Source organism: Dipteris shenzhenensis, chromosome 16 (genome assembly GCF_047967505.1).
Source record: "Dipteris shenzhenensis isolate YYH24624 ecotype China chromosome 16, Dip_SZ_1.0, whole genome shotgun sequence".
Taxonomy (NCBI): Eukaryota; Viridiplantae; Streptophyta; class Polypodiopsida; order Gleicheniales; family Dipteridaceae; genus Dipteris; species Dipteris shenzhenensis.
The window spans coordinates 20,969,261-20,994,840 of record NC_141611.1 but is presented as its reverse complement, the minus strand read 5'-3'; the positions used below and the strand labels follow the sequence as shown (position 1 = coordinate 20,994,840).

Sequence of the window (25,580 nt, the reverse complement as noted above, 5' to 3'; positions counted from 1 at the left end):
AGCATGTGATTTATTGCCCTTGTTGCAAAAATTGGTGGGCATCAACATTTGAAAATGAATGACTTAAACAACCCCCATAAGGGAAACATCTTGGCCTCTTGACTGCCATCCATACTCAAGCATTAGGTTGAGCTGCAATTTACAAGATGGAAATTAAGTTTTGGCCTACAGCCAATCGTTAAGTTTATAGCCCAAAAAGTGCTCCACAGCAGGGAATGCACTCTTTATGACACCTTATGTATTTCCTGCATGTCCTAAGAGCACATTCCGAGTAGGTCTATGAACACTTTTGTGCCTTTGCACCATGAATTTAGGACTGGAAAATGGCAAATGTCAACTTTGCAATGCATATAGGAGCCTCCCTCACTTGAGGAAAATGAGCATAGTAAGGAGTGAAGATAGCGGGCCCATCTCTGTAGGTTTGTTCTCAACAAGTCCTCTTTTCTTGTGAAAACCTTTTTGCTACTGGTTTTGTAGAGTTTGTGTTATAATGTCCTCTAGGCTAAAATCATTATAGCATCACTTGAAGGCAACATGGAAATGTGCACCAAGGTCCATAGCCTAAAATCACTCAAGCGTCACTTAAAGGCAACATGGGAATGTGCTCTAGCAATGCATCAAGATGATGTTAAGTCATCCCTCCTGCTTTTTGGGACTTCTCGGCCATTCACATCCCTCTAGTTGGTGCAATTTCTTGACACTCTCTCGAAACTTTTCCTATTGCCAAGCTCTTGAAGACACCTCGCATTTCTTCCAAGCTTAAAGAGGGCATTCCAACGTCTTTCTGGGTTCAAGGGCATTTGATCCAAGGATCTTTTGCAATTTGTAATAGCCTGAAATTTAGGATGTCAAGGGTCGACAAAGGTCGAATCCACTGGTATTCCAGCCCTCCTGGTTGGAATGAACAAAAAGCAACGTGAACCCTTTCGCCACCCTATTCTTGCAACTAAGATCGACGAAAAAGCCAATGTTAACAAAGGTCTTTCGAGCTTCTCAGTAGTAGCCGGTGTGAGGAACGCACCAAATACCGGACTTGCGCATTGGGAGGGGACCCCGCGACCCCAATTGGGTGGGTGGACGCAAACCAATGTGTGGCGTGTGTGTGTGCTGGGAGGGTGACGAAGATTCAAGATTCAGGGAATATTCTACAAGCAGCCTCAGCCACAAGATTCAACAAGATTCTGAGGAGTCCACGTGGCGGGAGGGGAATGGAGAGAATCTTGAGAGTGTTTCGTGTAGTTGGGAAGCAAACGACCTTCGTCTTCCTCCCAAATTTACGCCGTGTTTCAAGGAATCCAAGCTCCCTTCCTTGATTCATCGTCTCTGATTGAATTGCATGCTTTCGGATTATGAAAATCGGTTCACCACTTCATCTTTCCACCCATTTCGTTCATGATTCCTCCCCCGGATCGCAGAAATCCTGCCTGATTTTATCGCTGCCCCTCTAGTTTCCTCCTAATTTCGACATCACGGCCTCTCCTCATTTTACAGCACCAATGGCCTCGCCCACTTTCCATGCTTCCCGACACTCGCTGCCTGATGATCTCGCTGGATCCCCGCCAGCTTCCCGCAACGCTTCCTTGTCTGCCGTTCTGGCTTATCGCCCCCCACGTGAGGGTGTGCATACAAAGCTCTTGCGGACTCGCTGCCTCTCTCTTTCGCAATTTCTACCTCCGCTACGTAGTGGCGAGTCCAGTACAATACGAGTACCCTGTAGATTGATAGTCGAAGCTGCTAACCAGCATCCAAGAAGTGAAATCAGCAACACAACATCAGATTCGCTCGCAAGCAAGTTGATGCGCTCGGCCATTTCTATAGTTACCGCTTCCGCTGCTGCTGCAATGCTGTATTTACAGATCACTGGTGTACCTGCGATGGCGGAGTCGCTAACGATCACATTCCCTGCTTCAAAAATACGTGAGGTATAAAATTTACTCTTCACTGGAATCCACCCCGCCCCCTGCCTCCGGTTCCGAGCCCGCCCTTACGTTTAAAAGTTGCATCGACTTATTTATTGAACGTTTTCTCCTGGACAGGTGAGTGAAGCGCAAAGAACTCTCGTCGAGGCTTGGGGACTTATAAGGGAGACTTACGTCGACCCCACCTTCAACAATCAAGGTGTTCTTATTCATCAGGGTCTGAAATTGTTTTACGAAACCAGAAAAAGTACCCATTAACTCGAGATTCCTGCCTCAATTATTGTAGTAGAAGCAAGAGTAGAACAAAAGTGCTAATAGTGAAGTGTAGATAGAAATTAGATGCATACTTGTCGAATATCTGCATATTTCCTTCTGTAGATTACGATGTCACATTACCATGAGATGATGTTGGGCTTGCAGATTGGGACACTAAGCTGGGAGAGACTATGTCTGAAATACTTCCTGAAAAGACGGCCGATGCAGCTTATGGCAAAATCCAGAGCATGCTGGCCACACTTGGTGATCCTTTTACACGCTTAGTTAGTCCACAGGTATGTTGTAGATCTTTCATATTCAATTTTCGTATTCATTCGCTCTGATTTTCCAGGCAATCATCCAGCCTGGGACTTAGGGCCTGGACTAGTAAGAATGAGGGAGGAGGTGGGGTGAGAAGAAGGGAGCAAAAACTCAGGAGCGTTATAACGATCCACATGTGATTATAGTTACGATAAAGAAACACGTGATGAATTCTGGAGGTGGGTGATAGCTCCAACTTGACCTTCCGGGCCATCATATCTATGGTCCAACTTATGTTGGCGTTGACTTGCATGGACGCAATATTTGTGGAGCCGTAACTACAAAAAATCTTCTAGGTATTTCCTATGTCATTCGCATACTTCTGTTGCATTGTGTGAACTTCTTGCATGTTCTCTTTGGCGACTGCAAGAAGACGTCCATACTTTTGATCCATCTCTTAGTTGCTGAACGTTCAGTTGTGGAAATCATTTCTTCTTCAACAAAGTTCTGCAAGCCATTTGTTCGAAGATGGGTTTTGAGTGTCGCAGCAAAAGGGCCTCAGATACTCACCCCCCCATTTATTCACCCTTTCAGGCTGCCTGCCTGTCTCAGGATACTTTAGTGGGCACTGCTGTACTTTATTCTACCAAAAAGGACCCATATCCCTGTTCCTGAGAGGCAACCCATGGTGCTTATCACTGAGTGGCAGGGCACCTCAAGGCCAAAATCCACGTTTGGTAGGGGATAAAATGGCTTGCTTGTTAAGTCTATTGAACACGTCACATAATGCTGTCTGGGTTGTTGTGAGTAGACGGCAGCCCTGTAATAAATTCCATGGAAATATGTGTCTCCTTGCCTTCTGCAGTGGCTGCAACAAGCTAGCTGGAAGCTTGTTGTCCTCTTTTTTCTTTTGGCACAGCAAGCATGCACACTCGATATCTTCCCAATAATAGCTCTGTTTAACCCAAATCATAGATATATAAGGCTTGCTATTGAAAAGAATGCATTTTTCAAGGTCAAGCTTGCAAATCTGAAAATAAGACTGTTGCGATTAAATTTTGCATGTGTTCTTGTGAATGCTGATACATGTAAAGCCCACATTCTCTTGCAACCATATTTTTCCTGCTCCTTTGGTACTCAATGACAAAGTCATGGGACTGCACTAAGTCCAACCATTTTTCTTGCTTGAGTGACAAGTTGGGTTGCATAAGAAAGTAATTGAGATTCCTGTGGTCTGTGAAGTCCATCTCAGCTGAGTGGCAGTGGGGTGGTGTATAGCTGGATAGTCATATTGGAGGATGTCTTGATTATTTATGAAGTGCACATGATAGCGACCCTGTGAATGTATTTAATGGTGCTTAGGCATTTGGAAGATTTTGAGGGTTCTGTGTTTCTCTTTGGCGTCTACTTCAGATGCTTGTGATTTGGATCAAGATGCAAGTGCATTGCCTAGTGTTCGAGAACACCTTGATTGTTCTTGAGAGCTTTTCTGCGAGGATTATTTTTCCCAGAGAAAAAACCTTCTATTAAAAATTCGATCAAAAATACAGATTAGCAATCCATGGGACAGATATCCTCCTCATAGTCAAAAACAGATTAAGAATCCATGGGACAGATATCCTCCTAATCATCAAAATTCATCTTCATCTTATGCTTAGTAAAACCACTAGATCAAAGGAGATTTTTGCAAAGGTCTAGAACACACAAGACATTAAAGAATATCTTGGTACATAAAAAACATTAAAGAACTTATTTTCTCCAGTTTGGTCGGATGTTGCTGATCCCTTTGATTCGACACTTTCTACTGTCACTCACCATCACTCATGAGTTCAAATGTGTAGACCTACAGATCTTAAACCAGTTCGTATTGTTGGACATGTGCTTGGCAGCACCAATTTTTACAATTCATTCCTTTTCCTCATGTCTCACAACATGATGTAAAAAGGGCTCTATAACTAGGAAGAGTTTTACCGATGCTGGCTTTTATTCTTCCTTCCTTTTGATCTGCCTTCTTCTACAGTGCTGAGTGTAACACCCAGGATTGTCGTTTACTTCTCTTTCTTCTTCCACCACTAAAGACTTGTGTGTTAGAGTTGATGGCAGATCATGTGTAGATAGAGAGGGCTTCTTTGTTGGTGTGCCTACCCAGAGTCAACTCTCTCTCTCTCTCCCTCTCTCCCTCTCTCTCTCTCTCTCTCATGCTTCTGCACGTGCACACCTTTCACATGGTATCAAATGTCGAGGCCAACTCAGGACCGGGAGAGCACAGAGCTGACGCAGTCAGGGCATTGCGACGTAGAATTGAGGTGCTGATCAGTGATTGCAGGGCCTGGTCCAAGGCAATTTGAGACTGGAGGCAGAGGTGGCTGTTCAGAGCAGCCTGCCCAAGGCGTGGGAGCTGAAGCAGGTCGAAGCAGCCGGCCCAAGGCGTGGACAGCCTGTTGGAAGCAGCAGCAAGGCTGCTTCGTTCTCTCTCCCACACCCCATCCAGCCTTCCCTCTCTTCTTCTCCGCGCAGAGGGCTGTTTTTTCTAGGATCAGCAGAGGTATGTGAGGTTGGAGTACTTCCATGGGACCCCGTGTATGAGTAAGGATAACAAACTTGATGGCACCAATTATGCCCATTGGAAGCTTGGTTCATTCACTAGGGCCTTTGGAAGATTGTTCAGGGATTCAAGCGAAAGTCTGAGTGTCCACGGAGCTCGATCCATTGGGATGCAGACCTCTCCGGAAGTGCAAACCTTGACCAGTGGTTTGCAGGTGTGGTCCAAACTAGAGGATGTCTATGCCAGGGACTCATCCATGAGGATAGTCACTTTGCAGGGGCACTATACAGTCTTGAGTTCCCTAAAGGTAGCCTTATACAGCCATTCCTAATTCAACTATACAGTCTTGAAGTCTCAGACCGACGACATAAAGTCACTTCATCTTCAAACCAGCCTGGTACTCCGGAGGCAACGATTGCTCAAGGACTCCAGATAGCACCCGCTTTCTTACAGTAAGGAATGACTTCCCCCACGTGTCAGAGCCAGAGAGTATGTGTGGGCGCGAGAGAGCTGATTGGAGCTATCATTTGAAATTTTGACAGTCAAGGAAAAACTATGGAGCTATGGACCCGATATGTTCGAAGTTAATCGCTTGATGTTGAAGAGGCCATGGACACGGTGTGTTCGGCGTTCATTGTTTGAGGTTCCCGGATGTGATGTGTTCATCGGAGGATATTGGGCATGCTTGCTTCTGCAGATCATCATTCTCCCAAACTTGCCTACTGTGGACAGCTAGGAATGATATTAAAGCATCTGATGAAACAAGTCACCCTAAACCTATGTTATCTAACTCCTACCTTGAAACTTTGGAGTGACTTTCACTACTTGGACAGCCAGGAGTCATGTCAAAGCATAGGATGAAACAAATCACCCCAACCTTATTTTAACAAACGTCTGTGTTTTTCTTGACAACTACACTACTTCAATTTTTTTCCTTTTGAGAATACTGTAGTTAAAACCATATGGAACTTGGAAGTGCCTGCCAAAAATGGCAGAATATTTGAGAAAACATTTCTAGTGAGTCAATCAATTTTAAAATATTGGTTCTCTTTCTGATCCCATTTATTTCTTTTGACAGGACTACCAGAGTTTTAGAATAGGTAGTGATGGTTCTCTAGAAGGTGTTGGTCTCCTTATTGCATCTGATCGTGAAACGGGCCGCTTGGTACTATATTAGTCTTTTGTTACCTTAGTAACTACTTCGCAGGGCTTAAAGACTCTGTTTTGAAAAACTGTTGCGTTTTTTCGTGGCTCTTTTATATAATGCAATTATGGTCTGTATTCCTTATTGTAGTGTTCTTTTGAAATTCCAGATAGTGATTTCTTCACTTGATGGTGGTCCTGCTGCAAAAGCTGGAATTCTTTCTGGTGATGAACTTGTTCAAATAGATGGTGAGGCATTCTCTTTAGCTCTTGCTATCGTGTCACTAGATTTGTCACTTGGTATGCTGATCAGTCAAATACTTGAGAGATAATGCTCCTTGCACTTTGCTAGCAGATGAATCATTGCTGGGCATGGATGGGGAAAAGGCAGCAACAAAACTAAGAGGGCCTGCTGGAACCCCTGTAAAACTAAAATTACGGCGACAGGTGCTTATTTTGCTCAGTGTAACCAGTGTATTTTTTCTGGCTACTTCGTACCTCCCTCATCAATAGTACTATATCTGTGCTTGCTACTCAGACGTGCAACATGAACTGACTTTGTTTCACAAGTCTTGAAAGTCAAAATAATAGACAAATATTGGGTGCAGTTATGCACAAGCTGTAAGACGTTAATGTGGAAATTTTCATTCTATATTATTTCTTTTAATTTTAAACTAGATCCCTGATACTATTTTTCCATAGTTGTATTTGGACAGTGTGCTCTACTAAGTTTGTGGCCCTTCATTTTTGTAATGTGCTGAAGCGGGACTGTTTATATTAATCCTCATCCCCATTGTACTTATGTTTTCTAACCTTTCCAATCTATCTCGAGCTGTCCTGGCCCTCCGCCTGTCCCGCGACTCCCCCCCTGGCTGTCCCATGCTCCCCTTACCTGTCCCCACCTCCCCCTCTGCCTGTCCCTTGAAGGAACATGAGAGGAGGTAGGGTAGGAAGGGAAGAGAGCTATGGAGGACGGAAGCAAATGAAACAACTAGAAAGTATGAAAGACATAATGAAAGAGCATGAACCAAAAGAAAGTACTCATATGTAGACCAAAGTGCTTGTAGGCTTGATTAGATTGAATAATTTGATAAGTGACAAGTACAAGCCTTTATAGGATCAGCACACACACTAGAGTGCACAAATGTATATGGGATGGCTCCCAATATGACACGTGGCACTCACACATAAGACTCTGCTAGAACTCCTAGTAGAACACGCTAAAACACACCCGACTCATGTTCTAACATCGCCCACCTCCCCACACATTGGCCCTTCATCTGTCTCCTATCTCCCCTCCGTCTGTACCCTGGGCCTCCCTCTCTTGCCACTGATCCTTCTTTACTGCTGAAATGCAGAGCATTTAGGGACCTAATCTCTTCTCCCCTCCATGAAGCTGACAAAGCAGCAGCAACCCCAGAAGAGTGCGAGAACAAGAGGAAGAGAGAAGCGGGAAAACATGGTCAAGGAGACAAAGGAGATGGAAAGACCAAAAACCAGCAAATCAAGAAAAATGGATAGCATGACACCATTGACAACCTAACTAATATGCAGGTACATTGTGGGCTCCAGATTGACAATACCATTTTGCATAAGTCTCCTCCTCCAGCCCCTCCAGCCACAAATGCCCCATTTTCTCCCATAACATTCTACCTTCCTATCGCCTCTCTCCTCAAACACCCCCTTCCTGCCTATCACCGGACTTACCTCAGCCCCTCCTCAGATGTCTTCCCCTCCCTCCCCCACGTGGCTCTGTCCCCTATACTCCTCACCCAGGGGTATTATAGAGTATAGATGCCCGCCTTTGCAGGCTTTCAAAGGCAGCCTAAAGGGGAAAAAAGAGGGAGAAGCAAGGGGGAACAGGCGGCAATGAAGCACCACTGTCCAAGCCCCAAGCAAGGGGAACTAGAGCAAGGTGAGGCAAGCCTTGCTTCATTCCTACAATTGGAAGCCATCTACTAGCAGCAGCGAGAGGGGGGGACCGTTGTGGCAGTAGCCATAGGCAGGAGTGGGGAAAAAGGATCTCACAGGCTGTTCCATGAACAACAACAACAAGCAGGGGATAAATCTTTAATAAACCGCCAGAACCAACTATGGCCAGGATAGAGAGAACAGGCCTGCATGGTGTTCCGTGAATAGCTGCCACCAGGGGGGGGGGGAGGTTGACTAGCTGAGGGAGTTGGGGGAGGAGAGCACGAAGGAGGGGGGATGGCGTGCATTGAGGTGGGGGAAGGCGCGGCGAATAGGGAGGCGGGGAGAAGGGGGCTAGCAGCAGCAGCTCGATCAGAGAGCCTATACATTGAACCAGATGGAATCTTATATTGACTTCTACATTCTGAAATGCAGACCACAAATTTATTTTATCTTTTGCCTTATTTTTTCCAAATCTCACGTGCACTTTTTAGCTCTTTACCCTAGGCTTTTACATTTCTTGCACTCCTTTGATGGCGACTATTCTCTTTTTCCCCAAAGAGATCTTTCTATTGAGCGTTGAAATAAACTTATGATTGCACAAGATGTCAGCTCAAGAGTCAAAGCAATTTACTGCATAAGAAAGATTAAAATAAAGAAACAAATGTGCCATGGTTTCTCAATGCCTAGTCATGCCATGTGTGTTTTGTGAAGTGTGTAGGCATTCAGTTCAAACAAATGGAGGAATATCAGAAACGCTAAGGACTTGGTCAGCCCTTGCCTCAAGTCAATGAACCTTTCAGATATGCCATGCAGCCATGCTGCCTACGAGCTCACAAAGAGTGTTGTATACATATATTATGGTGGGTTAAATAAAGGGCATCTTACCCTCCGCTAGTGCAGTGATGATCCTGGGTAGTGTGAAAACCTCAAGCCCTGGTCACTCCTCAAAACAAAGAAGCCGATCCACTTGTGCCACTGCAACAAAGAAACAGTATCTTTGAAAGAGGCTCAGGAAGACTCTGATCCTCCTCAAGCTCACAACTGAGTGTGCAAATCTTGAGGCAAGTTGATTGCCTTGGTTCTTTGATACTTTTGTGTTCATGTTGTTTGTATATTAGGATTGCATATAGTGGTGGATAAAAGCTCCAGATCTGGGCATATATATTGGTTGCAGCTAGACGGGTGAATGTTTGGTCCTAGCTGAAATTGTCAGCAGCTGCTCGAAGTTGGCAGCATAGTAATACATAATGAGTGTGATTGTGATCAAGGGATTGGAGAGTTACATGACTCTCCTTTGGTGTATGACATCTACGCCTCCCTTGGAGAATCACTCCATGAGCTCCGCTCACTGAAATTAATCTACATTCTCATGGAGGCAGTCATTAGTCTTATAATACTAAAATAATGCTAAGTCTGCTCTATCCTGTCCTGAAGCAAAGAATCTAGAGCTTAGTTGAAAGATTATGCAAGCACAAGACCTAACAATTTGGAATTTCGATTCTAGCTGAAGAATATTGTTTTTCTTTGTTGTTAATGGCTTGTATCTAAGAATCAACAGCATAAAATCCATTTATACACCTTTACTTTTAATACAACATTCGTTTTACATTTTGTAGGGCATTGCAAAAGAGCCTGGACAATCGGATTTAACTGAGGTATTTAGTCCTAATACTTTATTTGACAATAGGAAAATGAAACATTCCAATGTAACTTTATTGATCTCTTTTCAGCTCTATACAATTTGCAAATTTGTTAAACGTGCTAGGTTAAGGGAAATATCTATATAGAATTACCATTTTGTCAATTGTACGTTAAAAAGTTGCAATTGAAGAATTTTCCAATCGATCAGGGTTGTCCTCTTGTCCCCTTCTTGTATTTATTTGTAGATTTCAGATTTCTAGATCAGTCTGTCAGGGATGCCCTCCTGCTCCTTTCTTGTATATATTTGCGGCTGAAGCAATGAGCAGATTTTTAAGATCCCAAGAGGACATTGTTGGGCTGAGACTTCCTCTTAGATAGTGTGAGGAGCTCTTGGATAGTGAGTTAGATGATGATCTTGCTGTTTTTTTTCAATGCCAACACGTAGAATCTCACATCCTTTAGAGAAGCCTTGGATTTGTTTTGCCTTGCAGCAAGTACACTCGTTAATGTGCTTGGGGGACTGATTTAGGTTTTACTTGGATGAGGACACGCCAGCTTGGGGGGTTAATTTTGGTTTTACTTGGATCCAGAGGGGTATCCCTATTAGGTATCTGGGTTGCAAGGTTGGTGTGGGCATATCTCCATCGCAGCAAATTTCCTCCTGTGCATGACAGTGTTAAGAGGAAGCTTCTATTTTGGAGTTCAGCGAAACTTGACCTTGCCTCGAGGATAGTCCTTGTTTACTTTCCAGCTCTTTTACTATAGGAGCTTGATTTTATTTATGTTTTCTCATGCATTACAAGATGTAATTCTCCCTTGAGCTTTGCTCTTGGAGTTTCATTATACTTAATAGAAGTCTCTTTTTTAATGAGAAAAAATAGGACTTTTTCTAGTGCTTTCCAACGTGCACTTACACGAGTCTCACTCTCATTTTGATGTGGGAGGTGTAATAATACATAATTTTATTATGCCTGTGAAGAGGAAGGTGAAATCAAAAGTTTTTATGAGTTGCCTAAAGTCGTTTCCAATGCCATGAGCATGTGAAAGTCATACACTACTTAAAAGATCTTAACACAAAGAAATATCACAAAATGAAGTGTTTCAAGATATGTTTATCTGGATTGGTTTAGATACAAGGAATATAAACCTTTTTGGAGAAATTTTCAATTGGCCAATTATAATGTTATTTGAGTTGGATGAGGGGCTTAAAATTATGTTCTCTCTCCAAACATGTTTGTGGCTATCCACCAGATGGAAATTTGTATTTCAATCCTTCCATTCCAGGATATACAAGATCGCATAAATTCAACCAAGCTTCAATTCTCCCTTAACATCTGAAATTTACCCAGAAGCACTTTTAAAGTTATATCCCAAAGTGAAAATGCCACAGATGCCATTAGCATGCCAAAAACAAATAGAAACATCTTTAGCATTAATTGGACCTTTACTCAACATCTTGGGTGTACTCTCGACAGTGCTCAATAGGTGAAGAGCTAGCTAGCACCTTGGTGGAGTATGTGAATGACCAAATTTTGCAACAATGGAGCACTTGTCCCATTGTCCTTATGGCGACAAATGAAGAAATATTAAACCTATCATCCCGTGCATCTTCCAAACCAAACTGCCCTCTTCTTTCCTGTAATGAGACAAGTCGTCCCAATATTATTTTCCATCCCTGTACCGCCTTTTATCTATTCCTTGAAATTACAGATCCAAAACAAAGATTGCAATCTAACCTCACATGGCAGCCCTCGACTCCCCAAACTGTTAAGGTTCTTCTATCTCTAGAAGACACCTTACTCAATTTTGACCTACATCTCACAAATTTTCCATCACGGCGAGGAGGTCGTGCATGACTTACTGTACTACCTTGTCGCACTTCAGTACCTTGGAAAACATTGTCAAGGGTACGCCCTGCTTCAATCAATTGATCTCTCTTTTGTAGTTAGAGAGTGCCTCGAGCAATCTTCCACATGTCAGAGAATTTTCAGGTACACCTTAAATTGAACGATCCACATTCCATTATTGCGAAACCAGATGAACTGCTCCATGATCCTTTTTACATGTTACCTTCTACCCTTAAGCATGGTGCAAGCACTCCTTGTTCAGCCCCTCTACCAAATCAATGCCCCACATCTCCCACGTGCATCTGCTAGGTACCCAAAGCATGTGATGGCACTATGTGTTTCTGTTCTTCGTATTGCCCAGATGGCGTCATGCACATCCTCCTCTTTACATTTGTTTGCTATTGGTTGACTTGAATGTGTCCCCATGTCAGACTTTTTTTTTTGACCAAGAAGTCTATTTATCATGACTGATATGTACTCTGGATGATGACTATCAAGCTCACTCTCCTCAACAGGCAATCCCAAACCCCTCTTTCTTTGTACTGTCAGTGGTATAGACATTGGTCTCCTCATCTCAGGGGAGTATAAGGCAGCCTCCACAAGCGTGGCCTTTGTCAAATTAACAAGTTTTGAAAAGTAACCACCGTTTGCTTGTAGCTCTTTAATATATGCAATCATCACGCAACATCTATGCAACTTTTTGGTCTCAACTTGACAAATTTCCATGCATGCAAAGGTTAACGAGTAGTTAAGCCCCTTCAATTGGCAATCATCACACTCATGTAACATCACCTACAAATGATAGTCCAATTTCAAAATTTTCCGTAAGCTCCTTGCAATCATTAGCCCCATCATTCCATTGATGAGACCATCACACAGTCTGACACGATAAGTAGCTTCATCTTTCCAACAGTGATTCCTTCTCTCACCTTTTGAAAATCATACTCTTTTTATAACTTTCCTCTTGTGATCATTTAAGCTTGTGAGGCTCCTTGTCAGCTCGTTGCTCATGACCCTACTTACCTCACAACCAATCACCTTACCTCAAGGGTCACCTAGCTAACTAAGCTTGGTCTTAACCTAATCTCAGGGTGATGAACCTAAGGTTATCTAGACCATATACTAGGGTGACAAACCTAAGGTTAGCTAGACCATATCCCATGGTGACAAACCTAAGGTTTGCTAGAGCATATCCTAGAGGCAAGGCAATTGATATGCTTGAATCAGATGAAAGACGGGATGATAGTGATAAATGGAGCAGAGATGCCTGTGAACAGAACAGAGCCGGGACCTACCTCAGACACTCTAGGAGAAGAGCGCGTAGGAGGCAAAGAGCAAATCACGAATTTTTAGAGCCGCCTTCAAGTGAGTCGAGGCTCCCCGCGGCCAGCTAGGAGAAATCTAAAGATCACACGCCACAGGCAACACGGAATCTGGACCTACTACACAACAAAATGTTAATAAAGCACAACAGCTTGATGGAGCAGGTGAAGCTGCTAGCTCAAGTGAGTCAATTAAGGCATTTTTTGATGATATACTCTACTGAATGACTCAGCTATGTGGCTGTGTACACATGCTTTAGTAGGATTTCTCCGTGGTGTTAGACCTCGTATGGCCTTTATAGAAACCTGGATTAGAACCAATTGGGTCAGGAAGGGAATGAACGTACTGAATGTGAGGTTTTTGAAAAAAGGCTTTATTGTCTTTTTATTTGAGAAACCTGAAATGGGACTTGCTAGTCTCCATCTAAAACTGGATTAGACAGATTTATCAGAATGTGTAGATCTCTTTTGTGGGGTGGTAGCAACAAGATCTCAAAGGTAAAATGGAGCTATTGCATTAAACCAAGGACTTATTATGAGTAGATTGGAGCTATGGAAGGGAGATGTTAGCTGGAAGGGTGGCTCTGTTCTAATTATACACAAAGAGTTCAGTTGGGTAGGTTGCTCTTCTATCCTTCCCATACCAACTCCAACTGCTGATATGGATAACCTTTTCAAAACCCTTAATGCTAGATGGAATCTGAAGGATAGTAGAGATGCTTGGTATGCCAGGTTTGACAAATTATGGATTAAACAGGTCCAGAGAAGATGTCTTGTCTTGCTTGGTTTATTCTTCATAAAGCAGTATGGACAAATGCTAGAGGACTCGGAATAGGGAAGGGAGATGGGAAGTGTAAAAGATGCCTTGGTCCTATGGAGAATACCTTTCATCTCTTTGTAGCTTTTCGTCATGCCATAAGAGTTTGGAAATTCATACAGATAGAGTGTGGAGAACCAATTAATTGGAAAGCTATTTTGCTAGTAGATGCATGCGAAACCAGGCATGAGCCTTGGCTCCAAATAAGGGCACATGCTCTATGGTTCATATGGATCTCTAGAAATCATTAAGATTTATGTACTGATGCCTTGTTTGCTTCATGGTGGGATAGGAAAAAAGAAGAATTCACTTTCAGATAGGGACCTACAACCTGGAACACACAAGGTTGAATGTTGACATTGCAAAACACAAGCATTGCACCACACCAAGCTCCCTCACTTTCTGCAGAAAAGACCTACCACAGCCGATCCCAACCTTGCTGCTGCTGGACCCTCCACTTAGATCCCTTCTGCCCAAAGATTTAATGATGCTGCTCTCTCCTCTCAGATTCATGCTGCTGAAGAGATGTCTATTGATCTTGCCCAGGGCGTTCCTGCTGATACTGCTGTTACTGTTCTTGCTGCTGATCCTATTGATCTCAGAGCAGGAGACCACCAGCTTCTCCTTTCAAGTTCTTGATGCTTCACTCAATGATTACTGAGGACATTGATGTGTTTTGCTGCTACTACTCTTTTTATAAGATGTTAAGTCTATCCTAGGACAACTCACTACTATTGGTTAAACTCTGATGATGTACAAAGGTTACTCAAGATAATATAGTATCTCTCTTTTTTTCTGCAAAAAAAAAAAACTCTAGTTTTTCACAAATTTTAAAAGCTATTTCAACACTTCTCCAACATCATTGGCTTGCCTAATCAATAATCTCTTTAACTAAGCTTGGTTTAATGTGCAAATATGTTTTATAGATACATGTATTGGTTTTCTTATTATTTTTTGCAAGGTCACACACACACACACACGTACGTACGTAAGTATATGTATGTGCATGCGCACGCGCGTGTGTGTATACATATATATACACACTCACATACATACATACATAGATACATACAGACATATATATACATACATACAAGCTGTTGTTTGGGGATGAAGTAGCCGAACCCCCCCTAGGCATATCCAAAGGTTGTGTGACCTGAACAATATCAGCGTCTGTCCGTGGCAGGGAGTCACTAGAACCAGAAATGGAGCTAACGGTTTCGAGGAAATTCGGCATGTGACCTTGCAAAAATGAGAGTCGATGCTTTCGAAGTCGGCTAAATCAGATGTAGCAATCAGATGCGATTAATAGATGGATTTTGTCCTCACATACAACACAAAATTCTACATATCATATATATATGTGTACATATACATATGTGTGTGTGTGTGTGTTGGGGGGGCAGGGGGGGCTTCCATTTGGGGAGCTTTTGACACGCAGACATATTGCTCCAACTGTTTGCCGCAAATGTTTGGCTCTGCACGAGTCTATGCCTCATCTTCTTGCTCCCACACTTGTGATTTCTTGAGTTTCCTTAGGCAGTGTTTGAGAACTAGATTTCCTAATGCTACCTTTGGGAAGTTTTTCTAGCTTTTTGAGATTCACCCACCCAGACCGGAGTTTGATCTTTTTTTCACTTGGGTTCGCTACTGGGCACTCTGGACTCTATGGAAGGACAAAAATCATAGAGTCTCTTGTGATCCTACTTTCTCCTTTTTCAGGCGCTCCTTGCAGAAATCTCTCTTTGATTGTCTGCAAACTCATTAAATAGACTCTGATGTATACTTGTCATATAGTGATATGTTTTGCTAATGTATTACCATTGTGACCGTAACTTTAAAGAACTGACTTTGGATCGATGATACCCCGAAAGTTTTATTTAAGACCACTTAGTGCATAACATAATGGGTTACCAATGGGAATGTAATTTCCATTTTTAGATGAACTTTAACTTAAAAGAACTAGTTATGTTAAGCTCACTAACATGACCTAATTGCTAGTGGGAAAAGGCCCTTACTCTGTAATATAAAGTCTCAAAATTTTTCACCCAAAAAAAAAAGTGTGTATGTACACACATATATACCTCTTTTTTTTGTGTGAAGATACACGCGCGCGCACACACACACAGGATAGAATATTACATACTCGCTCAACTTTATTTTATTCCTATTTGTTTGGGGCCATGGAGGCTAATTATCTTATGTTTGTCCATGGATCAAGTAACTTATTTTACACACATATATGTAGAATTTTACATACTTGCTCAACTTAATTTAAATCCTATTTGTTTGGGGCCATGGAGGCTAATTAACTTATGTTTGTCCATGGATTAATTAATTCATTTGGGTTATTAATTTCTTTTAAGCTATGTCTAAGAGGAGTGCACATTATTCAAGAGGGTAGGATTCAAACCTAGAATGTTGTATTTTCCACATATGAGCCCTACCACTAAGCTATAGAGTGGAAGAGCATACTTAGTGTTAACTAAAATATTATAAATGGTCCCTCTTCCCCCTTTCCCTTTAGTAGGTGCCTTCTTCTTAAACCTATCCAGACCTTTATACACCTTTCTCATAGAATGGTCGTTCCCATCAAGAAGCCTTGACATAATGACAATGGGCTTTTGTGACCTGAAGCAAACAACAAGCCAATGTCATTCCAAAAGAAGTCATAAAAACAATGGACTTAAGTCTCTGAGCCCCTGTAGAGTTGCCTAAAGGCTGTTTTCAACTTTAAAATCCACATCAACATGATGAAATTGTAAGCAAAGCACGTGTTAGAATACTTCAAGAGATTCTTTGGGGATACCTTGCAACAAATCGCCAAAACATAGTGGTGGTGAATGATGAAATTGATACCATGATTGCCCATATCAATGGAAGGCTCCACCCAATCCAACATACCATTGTCTTCCAACAAATTATTGAACTCATGTGCCACATAGGGAGTGAAAATAATGTGGGAGTACTTCTCTTCAACAATCTTCCCTGCTGCACACCAACAGAATTAATCTGAATAATATTGTTTGCACCCACATAATTGATGGGCCCATCCAAATACAGCCAACCCCTCGGCTGAGTTTCCCTCCTCTAAATTGTCAATAGCATCAATGAAAAGGCTGGCCCCTCTAGAATATGCAAGGATGCCGTGAATAGAGAGGCTCCTAGTGTGTCACTCGATCCGTCTCCCATCACTATGATACCACATCTTAGTCATACGTCTTTGATGGGACTCAAAGCCTGCTCTATGATAGATTTCTATGTCTCCAAAATCGTGGTGAGTGCGGTCTCACATGAGGGAGAAGTTGTAATGGTCCAAAGGCTGCAATCTCCTTACCCTTTTCAATGACATAAGGATTGTAGGCTTTTACTTTGGGTATGCCTTATAAAAGAAACAGCCCATTGCCGCATCTACCTGTGTTCCCTCTCAGGATGCCATGAGGTCTCAAGGCTAGCTTGTACAGATCTTGGGGCTGGCAAAGTGGTAACCCCACTTGTATGTGTCGATGAAGCTCTATTCCCAAACAAGGACATAGGAATATAATCAACGGCAAGTGTAATACCACACGTGGAAGATCAAGAATCACAGGTTGTGATCCAAAACTATCTACAACTGCCTTCAAAGGTGTAAGGTATATTGTTGGAACTGAAGGGCAAGGGGAGATGGTTGCCCCTCTCCCAACAAATGAGCCCGCTCTCAGTTTGTGCCTCCTTTTGTTGCTTTACAAAAGAAACAATTCCACTTGTATGCTCCTCCTTTCACTTTGTCATACCTAGCAAGAGGATCAACCTCCGACCACCAAGGACACTTAGAGGAGCCATTGATATAGGGAGGTAAAGATAGGGACTCTGACAAAAAAAAGCAGCAAAAGGACTGCAAATTTTGCAGCAGAAAGGGGGATTGAGCAGTGAGAACTTGGAAGCTGAGAGGAGGGGATGAGAAGAGCAGGGCAGAGGTGAGAGGAGGTGGCTGTGAGAGAGGCAGAGAGAAGGGGTCTGAGAAGAAAAGGGGGCTTAGAGGAAAGGCTGAGAAGAGGGGGACTAAGAGTAGAGGCTGGGAGAAGGGGTCTGAGCAGAGGAGGGGGCTGAGAGGGCTAAGGGACCATGGTGGGCTGAGAGAGGCTGCAGAATTGCAAGGTAGAGAGGATGGACAGAGCGGTAGAAGCGACAAGAAACAGTGCAAATGGGCAGTGCTTTGTCACTTTTACAGGATCTGCAGGTGCGAGATAGGTACAAAAGCCAAAATATTAGGAAAAGCATCTCGAAACGGCTTCCCTAGAGTTTAAAACACGGTAAATGTTTTGAGTGTTCCTCGTATCCTACATGTTAGGAAATGGAGTCAATTTGAGTGACTTCTAGTGTGTTTTATTGATTCCTAGAGTGAGTTCTAGACTATTTTATATCTAGGAGTGCCATGTGTCATATTGGGAGTTATCCCATATACCTTAGTGTGTGTGTACCTATCCTATAAAGGCATTGTACTTTCACTTGTCAAAGCAATCAAGCCTCAAGCCTCTTTGGTTATGTAAGTACTTTCCTTTGGTTGTTCATTTCTTTCTAAGCATTTCATTTGCTTTCCATTTTCATTTCATTATGTTTGATTTCTAGCCTAGCCTAGCATGCGTCCTATCTAGTTCCATCATGTGGTATCAGAGCCATGTCCCTCCTTCCTTCATTTCTTCCTTTCTTCCTAGCTCAACCTAGAGGTGGAGGGAGGCCCGCATATGGAAGCTTTCCTCCTCCTCCAAGGAAGAGCTAGCCCTTCTTCTTAGCCTCTCCACCTACTATAGTTGTGGTTGTTTACTCTACTCTACTACCTCCATTGAAAGCGACTTGTTGAGGCGGATTGACGCACAGTTTTCTAACAGTGCCACGAAGATATCCAAAGATACACCCTGAATCTTGCTCTTGGATCTAAAGAATGGTTGTAGACGACATTCAGCTCTACATTTTTTGTTTTCATTTCGTCGCAATCCGTGGTCTATATCATGTCACCTGCAAGAAATGGCAAAAAATCTGATGATGCCTGTAATTTGTTGCCTGCGCCTCAGATCTTCTGGCCAATTTTCGCTCCAGCATGCTGCTGATTCCATCTCAGATTTCAGCCCTTTGCCGCTCCAATTGCACATGCTCTAACTGCCTGGTAGTCTGCTCCACCTGACGTCACATTCTTTCCACCTTGGAGCTATCGCCTACTGCGCACCACAACGACTTCTCTTACTTCCGCCTCATTGCTCGTGAAAAAGTTCAAAGAGGAGGGATTTCCTACTTGGCAAACGAGGATGCAACTTCTTCTTATGCGCGAGGGAGTTTGGGACATTGTTGAGGAAGACTGAGGCCATGCCACAATGCAAGATATGAAGCAGCAAAATGCTAAGGCCATTGCTATCATTGGTCTATGCTTGGCCAACTCACTTGTTCATCATGTGGACTTCAAGAAAACTGCTAAGGAGATTTGGGAGCGCGTGGAGAGCCTTTTCAATAACAAAATTACAAATTCCAAAGTGTTTTTGAAATTACAATTTTACAAATTGCAAATGGAGGATAATGATGAGTTCTGTGATCATTTTGAAATTACAATTTTACAAATTGCATGGAGGATAATGATGAGTTCCATGATCATTTAGCGAAGTTGCAATCGCTTGTGCAACAACTATCTAGTTTAAAATGTCCACCAGATGATGAGGACAAAATGGTGGTTCTCATGAAAAGTATGGAAGGGGTCTCTCGTTTTGAGAACACCCTTGAAGTTTTTGGCCTTGAAACGACCACTTTTGATGACATGGTGGCTCTTCTCCTTGAGAAGGATCGTCATAACAAGGACACAACTGCAATAAAAAGACTCAACGAAGACCAAACACTTTTTTCGAAAGGCAAAAACTTCAAATGTACTTACTGCAAAAAGCTTGGCCATTTGGAAGATCGTTGCTTTCAAAAGATGGCACAAAGGAGCATGTCCACTTGGTGCAAGATGCCACCAATGAGGACAAAGAGGACGACACTCCGGAACAAACACTTACTGCTGAAATCCACAATCTATCTCTCCCTCTAGAGGGAGATGAGGATGTTGAGTTTTTTGCCACCTTAGCCCCATACAAATCGGGGTCCCTCGTCATCCATAGGTTCATTGCAATGATGCCACACCACGGCTTCCATTCTCCCTCAAAGGCTCAAACATCTTATTAACTAGTGTTTCTATGCTCATGTTTGCACTTGTCTTGGATGTAGATGCCCGCTTAGATGCTCCATCCATTCAGCTCATTGTACCTGGGTTTTTTCAGTCTCATAGATCCTTTGGTCTTTCAAAGACTTTTAAAACTCTCTATCTCTCTCTCTCTCTCTCAATACTGAAAGGGGGCTTGTGCATAAGAAAGGTACAAAGTTAATGAGGAAATTCTATGCCTCTCCGATTACGTTTAGAGCCATACATCACAGTGCTAGTAGAGATGACCATGTACGATATATGTGGATAAGCATTACGCGAGCTTTGACCACCACTTTACATCACAGCGGTTATATCTAAGTCGGTTACTTCCCCTTGAGACATCAGCATATCCAGGGGCAGATATACCAGCAAAAAAGTCACTTTTAATGCCATTATATCCCAACATACACACATTCTGGAGACAGTTTTTCTTGTTTTAAGATGCTTCCAAAAGACACAGTGTGGCATGGTCAAGCAATGTTGTGCCGCTGTAATGGCACATAACAGAAACAATAATGGCAATTGTTTAAATATGTACAATATTGAAGTATTACCAAATTTATTCAAGATACCAGGAAAGATGTCAATATTTCATTCTGGTTTCTAAATTGCTTGAAAGCTTCTTAGTTGAACTGCAAGGTAAACTTGTGGGTGAATTAAATTTTCAGGTCAAGCTATTGCGAGAGAATATCACACTCTCTCCAGTCTTCACAGCAGTTCTCCCACATACAGCACCTGATGGTCACGTGATGAAAACAGGATATGTTAGATTAACAACATTTTCACAAGTGAGTATGCCCATCCTTCTGGCTATTGGATTATTGCAATTCCACAGTTTTTCCTTGACTTAATAATATCAAATAAGAAAATTTCAAAATTTCTTAATTCAATTGTGGCATCCACTGTGCACTTCTGAGAATGCAGTTCTTGCATTTGATGCAGAATGCAGCAGCTGACATGGAGAAAGCCATTTCTGGGCTCGAGGATCAGGGAGCTGAGTCTTATATTCTGGATCTGCGTAATAATCCTGTATGTCCTGGTGTAAATATTTGTGGACAAGTTGTCCTATAAGCTGCAAAGATGTGATAGGAAGTGTGCTCATGTTTGTGTCAGCCTTATAATGCTGGAGGTTGACATAACTTTTTCTATCTGATACAAGCTGAAGCATCAATTTATATTTAATATGTAGTTTCCTTAGGTTCTTCATACCATGTGGTCAAGACGAAATGCAAAATTTAATGTGGAAACTGGAATTCGACTGATGCGTTTTGGCTGGTTATCATGTGTGCACTATTGTTTCCTGAGTACATTTCAAGATTGTGCGTTCCTGGGGTTATTACATATGACGTACAACTCAGAGATTTGGAGTTTTTGATTTATTACGAAGATGATGTAATGGTCTCATAGTCTGTTCATCTTTAACACTTTGGCCTACAGGGTGGATTGGTCAAAGCTGGGCTTGATGTTGCTCAAATGTGGCTTGATGGGAGTGAAATTTTGGTAAATACTGTTGATAGAGATGGCAATACATTGCCCATAAGCCTAATGAATGGCCATGCTCTGACTCACGATCCTCTTGCTATTTTGGTAAATGTGATAATAGTTTTTTGTTAAAGTTTTTGTAGCCTTTTCTGAATATGTCAGAACTTTTACTTCTGTCTTTGCTCAAGAATTAATCCTGATTCACGTTTAACAATATAGGTGAATGGGGGCAGTGCTAGTGCCAGCGAGATATTAGCCGGAGCCTTGCATGATAATGGCCGTGCTGTTCTTATTGGCTCAAAGACGTTTGGGAAAGGCAAGATACAGGTAACTTGTTTTCCATACATGGACTGTCCAATGTTTCATTGATGTCCTTTGATTTGGGAGTACTACTTGCTCCTCTCTTGAAGTTACTTATCAGCCTCGAATCAATGGTTTACCTTGAATAGCGGCTAGTTGTCCAGCAAAAGTTTTAAAGTGGACATACCAGCAGAAGTGCTGTAATGATGAATCAAGTAGATCCATATGATTATTTTCCACAACGTTATATTATTTTCCAGAGAGAGAGGATAAAAAAATTCTCTTCCATTTTGCAGAGTGTCACAGAGCTGAATGATGGGTCTGCACTTTTTGTAACTGTTGCCAAGTACCTTTCACCTGCTTTGCATGAGATAGATCAAGTTGGCATTGTACCAGATGTGCAATGCTTCCCAGGAGATTCCATTACAACAAGCTCATCTACAGCAGGCTCCGTATCATCAGGAGCAAGTGTGGCGTCCTCAATAGAACAAGACTCTTGTGTGGTTGCTGCTGAACGTCAGCTGGGCGTCTTCTGAATTATACCTACTTCTTTCCAAGTCTAGGGTCATGATCAGACTACAGGGAAGTATTCATGTATCATAGCGCACCCCCACGTTATAGGAGGCTGCCTTGAGTTTTACAAGGCACCAAGATAGTAAGCTCCACAATCGTAGGCTTCAAATCAATGTAATTTCCTGTACTGATTGAAAACCTCCTGATGATTATACGCCACACTGCTTACATGACAATCTAAAGTCGCTTGACGAGAATGCTGTGTACATTACGAACTCCTCACTGGACGTAAGTGGACATGACACAAGTCTCAAATCTTGTATAGTAGAATTCATTCTTCATAGCAGTGCTTCAGAAGAATATGTAGGCATTTATGATCTTCCATTCTTCTAAAAGCATAGTGTACTCCTTCAGTCTTGCTTGTCCGTCATCTTTTTCTGCATTGGAGGATGGTTCATGAAATTTTAAGAAATTAGGACTTGGTGTGTGCATTGACTATCCCCAACGCATGGCTAAAGCTCTGACGCAGGAATGGAAAAGCGTTGCGAGCGTTGGCATGAAAGTGCCCAAAACGGCATGAACTTCTCATCACTGCTTTCGTTTGGATTAAAATCTCTTTTCTCACAACATTTTATCACTGGACATATCAATGCAATACTCTATTTCCATGTCTACAATTACGTTCTTACTGGACATATGAATGCAATACTCTATTTCCGTGTCTACGATTACGTTCTTAGCTAGGTTAAGGAATTCTTAGTAATGTGCAAAGGAGACATAGGAAGGTGCAGGAGGAAAACTGAATGATATTTTCTGTGATGTCAATTATGTATGAAATCGAAGAGCAAAGAAGACATGGAATGCCCAAGCCCTTTTCTTTTACCCTCCTGATATTTTCTCTGTGCTATGATTTGGGGATTGGAACTGGATGAATAACAGAAATACAGCTATACCGTTCAGCAGGACAAGATGGTGATCCCACACGCTTGTAAGGTGCAGCGGGAGCTCAGATGATAGGGCGCCTGTCTGCCAGAGCGGCTGCCCTCGTTCCAATCCTGCTCCGATGAATGTAGGTCCAGGGCAATGTGTGGGTGGAGGTGAATGATATTCAATCATTTATAAGGCTTGCCAAAGATAAAAAAAAGTATACAAAAAGGAAAAGTAAACTAAAAGGAATCCACTTGAGGACATAAAGGGGGAGAGAGAGAGAGAAGGGAGGGTGTGGGATAAACGGTGGAGATCCTGTGTAAGAAGACTTGAGGCGATAAAGCAGGGAAGAGAGAGAGAGAGGTGAGAGAGACAGAAAGTTTGCATTGAAGTCCAATGAAGAAGAGCCAATAGGAAAAATGCACTTCCAAAAAATTCAAGAAATGCCTAATTTTTGCTTTCCCAAAATTGCATCGTTGCTCAAGCTACCCCGAGGGCAAGCCAAAAATAGAAGTGCCCATGGATGTTTCTGTGATAGTCACTCTGCTTCCATGTTTCTAAGTCCACTCCGGCATAGATTGTACAGATATATGTCGATAAATCCCTTGTCTTAAAATAGATCTTAGTGAAATATGATTAGCTTAATCTAATTATCCTAGTAAATAAAAAACGTGTACAAGTACTCGTGAGTGCTCCCTTACGTTCTGCTAAGTGCAAATAATCATGCAATGATTACTTTGCAGCACTTGCGATGGAAGCCCGTGTGTAGAACCATTAGAAAGTTGCTATAATGCAACCACTTGCAAATGCAAAGCAATGTGCAAACTCTATGTGTGTGCATGTGTGTGTGTGTGTGCTTCGTGTGTGCACGCGTGTCGAGCTTCAGTTTCTGAGCCCCAGCTTTGAGGTCGACTTGATTCAACTTGTACTTGGCTGGTGCTTCTCTGACTATGATTTTGCTAGCATAGATTAGTATTTAGCAAGGGCCCTAGCGCGCCCTTTGCTCTGACCCCACTGAGGCTTGTACGAGTCTACTTTTTTTGTGCACTTTGTCCCATAGACGTTAATAGATCTCTCTCTCTCTCTCTCTCTCTCTCTCTCTCTCTCTCTCTCTCTCTCTCTCTCCCTCCCCCCCCAACCCCAATTAACTCATCACGATTATCCTCCTTTATCGATATACTCCAATGCTCCATATACTCCTTTATCGATATACTACAATGCTCCATAAAAGCTAAAAAGGAAGACAGTGCTATCGGGCACATCATATGCTCTTATTAATTTTCAATCACACGCACGCACACACACGCGCGCATGCACAGAGAGAGAGAGAGAGAGTAGTTAACCAAAGCATGAGATGTCCAAAATCTATTGGGAGGAGACTTTTTGGCAAAACTCTTAGTAGAGCATTGCCTTGCAAGGCAGCGCTAACAAATATGACTATGTTAGTGGTGTGTGTTGGTTTGGGGGGGGGGGGGATCTAGAGAAATACACAATTATCGTTGGTCTTTCTAATTTGTTTATTTATTTGTTTTTTTTAAAGTAACAATGGCGGCTTTTATTATATATAGGAAAAAGGGGGAAAAAAGGAGGGGTTAATCCCCAACAGGACCCATACAAAGCTTGGCCCACTAAGGGGCAGAGCCCTAGGCCTACACTCCAAGAGCAAAGATGAACCCCCACAAAAAAGTCTTATGATCAAGCCTGTAATTTTTCTAATTTGTTAGCATTGCCTTCTTTGCTATAGCGAAGGATTGAAACTCCTTTTATGAATTTCTGTGTGTAATATTACAAAAAATTAACTATGTACTTCTAGGGGGGTTCTAGAGAAATACACAATTATCATTGGACTTTCTAATTTGTTAGCATTTTCTCCTTTGCAATAGTGAAGGATTCAAACTCCTTTTATGAATTTCCATGTGTAATATTACAAAAAATAAATTGTGTACTTCCATTTGTCATTTATGGAGATCATCTTGAAAAAATTGCCTTTTGATAGCCGAATGCCCTTTAAAAGTCGTTTGCTTTCTCGTTTGCATCCAAAAGCATTTGCTTAACCGCTAATCAAGGAGGTAGTGCCCTCTTGCACTTGTGGACTCTTGTTTTCTTGTGCAAACGTATGTGTCCTTTCTCTTTTCGATAATAGTCAATCTATAGTTATGTTCTTCCTATTTAGTGACCTCCTATTAATATGTTCTCTATCAATGTTCTTTTTATGGGGGCTTCTTTTAGTAGCGTCTAAAAGAAAGAGATATCTTAAAAGAAACTTAACCTATATATGGCATTTCAATCAATGCATTGCATTCATAATGAGTGCTTGAAGCTGGTTGAGAGCTCAAATCTACATTATACACTCTTCATTCATTGTTGATGAAAGAAGTGTCTTCTTTACAACTTGGTCTTCAAATGCTATTTAAGCAAGCACAATGTAATAGTTTATAGGAATATAAAATATCCATGTCTCAAAAATGCTACTAAAGACATCAAAGGCA

The 25,580-nt window shown here is 42.1% G+C and overlaps 1 protein-coding gene across 1 annotated transcript; it reads left to right on the top strand.

Moving 5' to 3' along the window:
• Positions 1-1,260: 1,260 nt before the first annotated feature.
• Positions 1,261-22,803, top strand: LOC147892675 (carboxyl-terminal-processing peptidase 3, chloroplastic-like). The gene is made up of 12 exons (XM_087387612.1): positions 1,261-1,922; positions 2,037-2,118; positions 2,340-2,470; positions 6,059-6,145; positions 6,294-6,372; positions 6,479-6,570; positions 9,654-9,692; positions 20,538-20,657; positions 20,812-20,898; positions 21,307-21,456; positions 21,571-21,678; positions 21,948-22,803. Exons 1-12 carry the CDS (start codon positions 1,497-1,499, stop codon positions 22,185-22,187), a joined length of 1,641 nt encoding a protein of 546 aa, XP_087243738.1. The 5' UTR covers positions 1,261-1,496; the 3' UTR covers positions 22,188-22,803.
• The last annotated feature ends 2,777 nt before the right edge of the window (positions 22,804-25,580 follow it).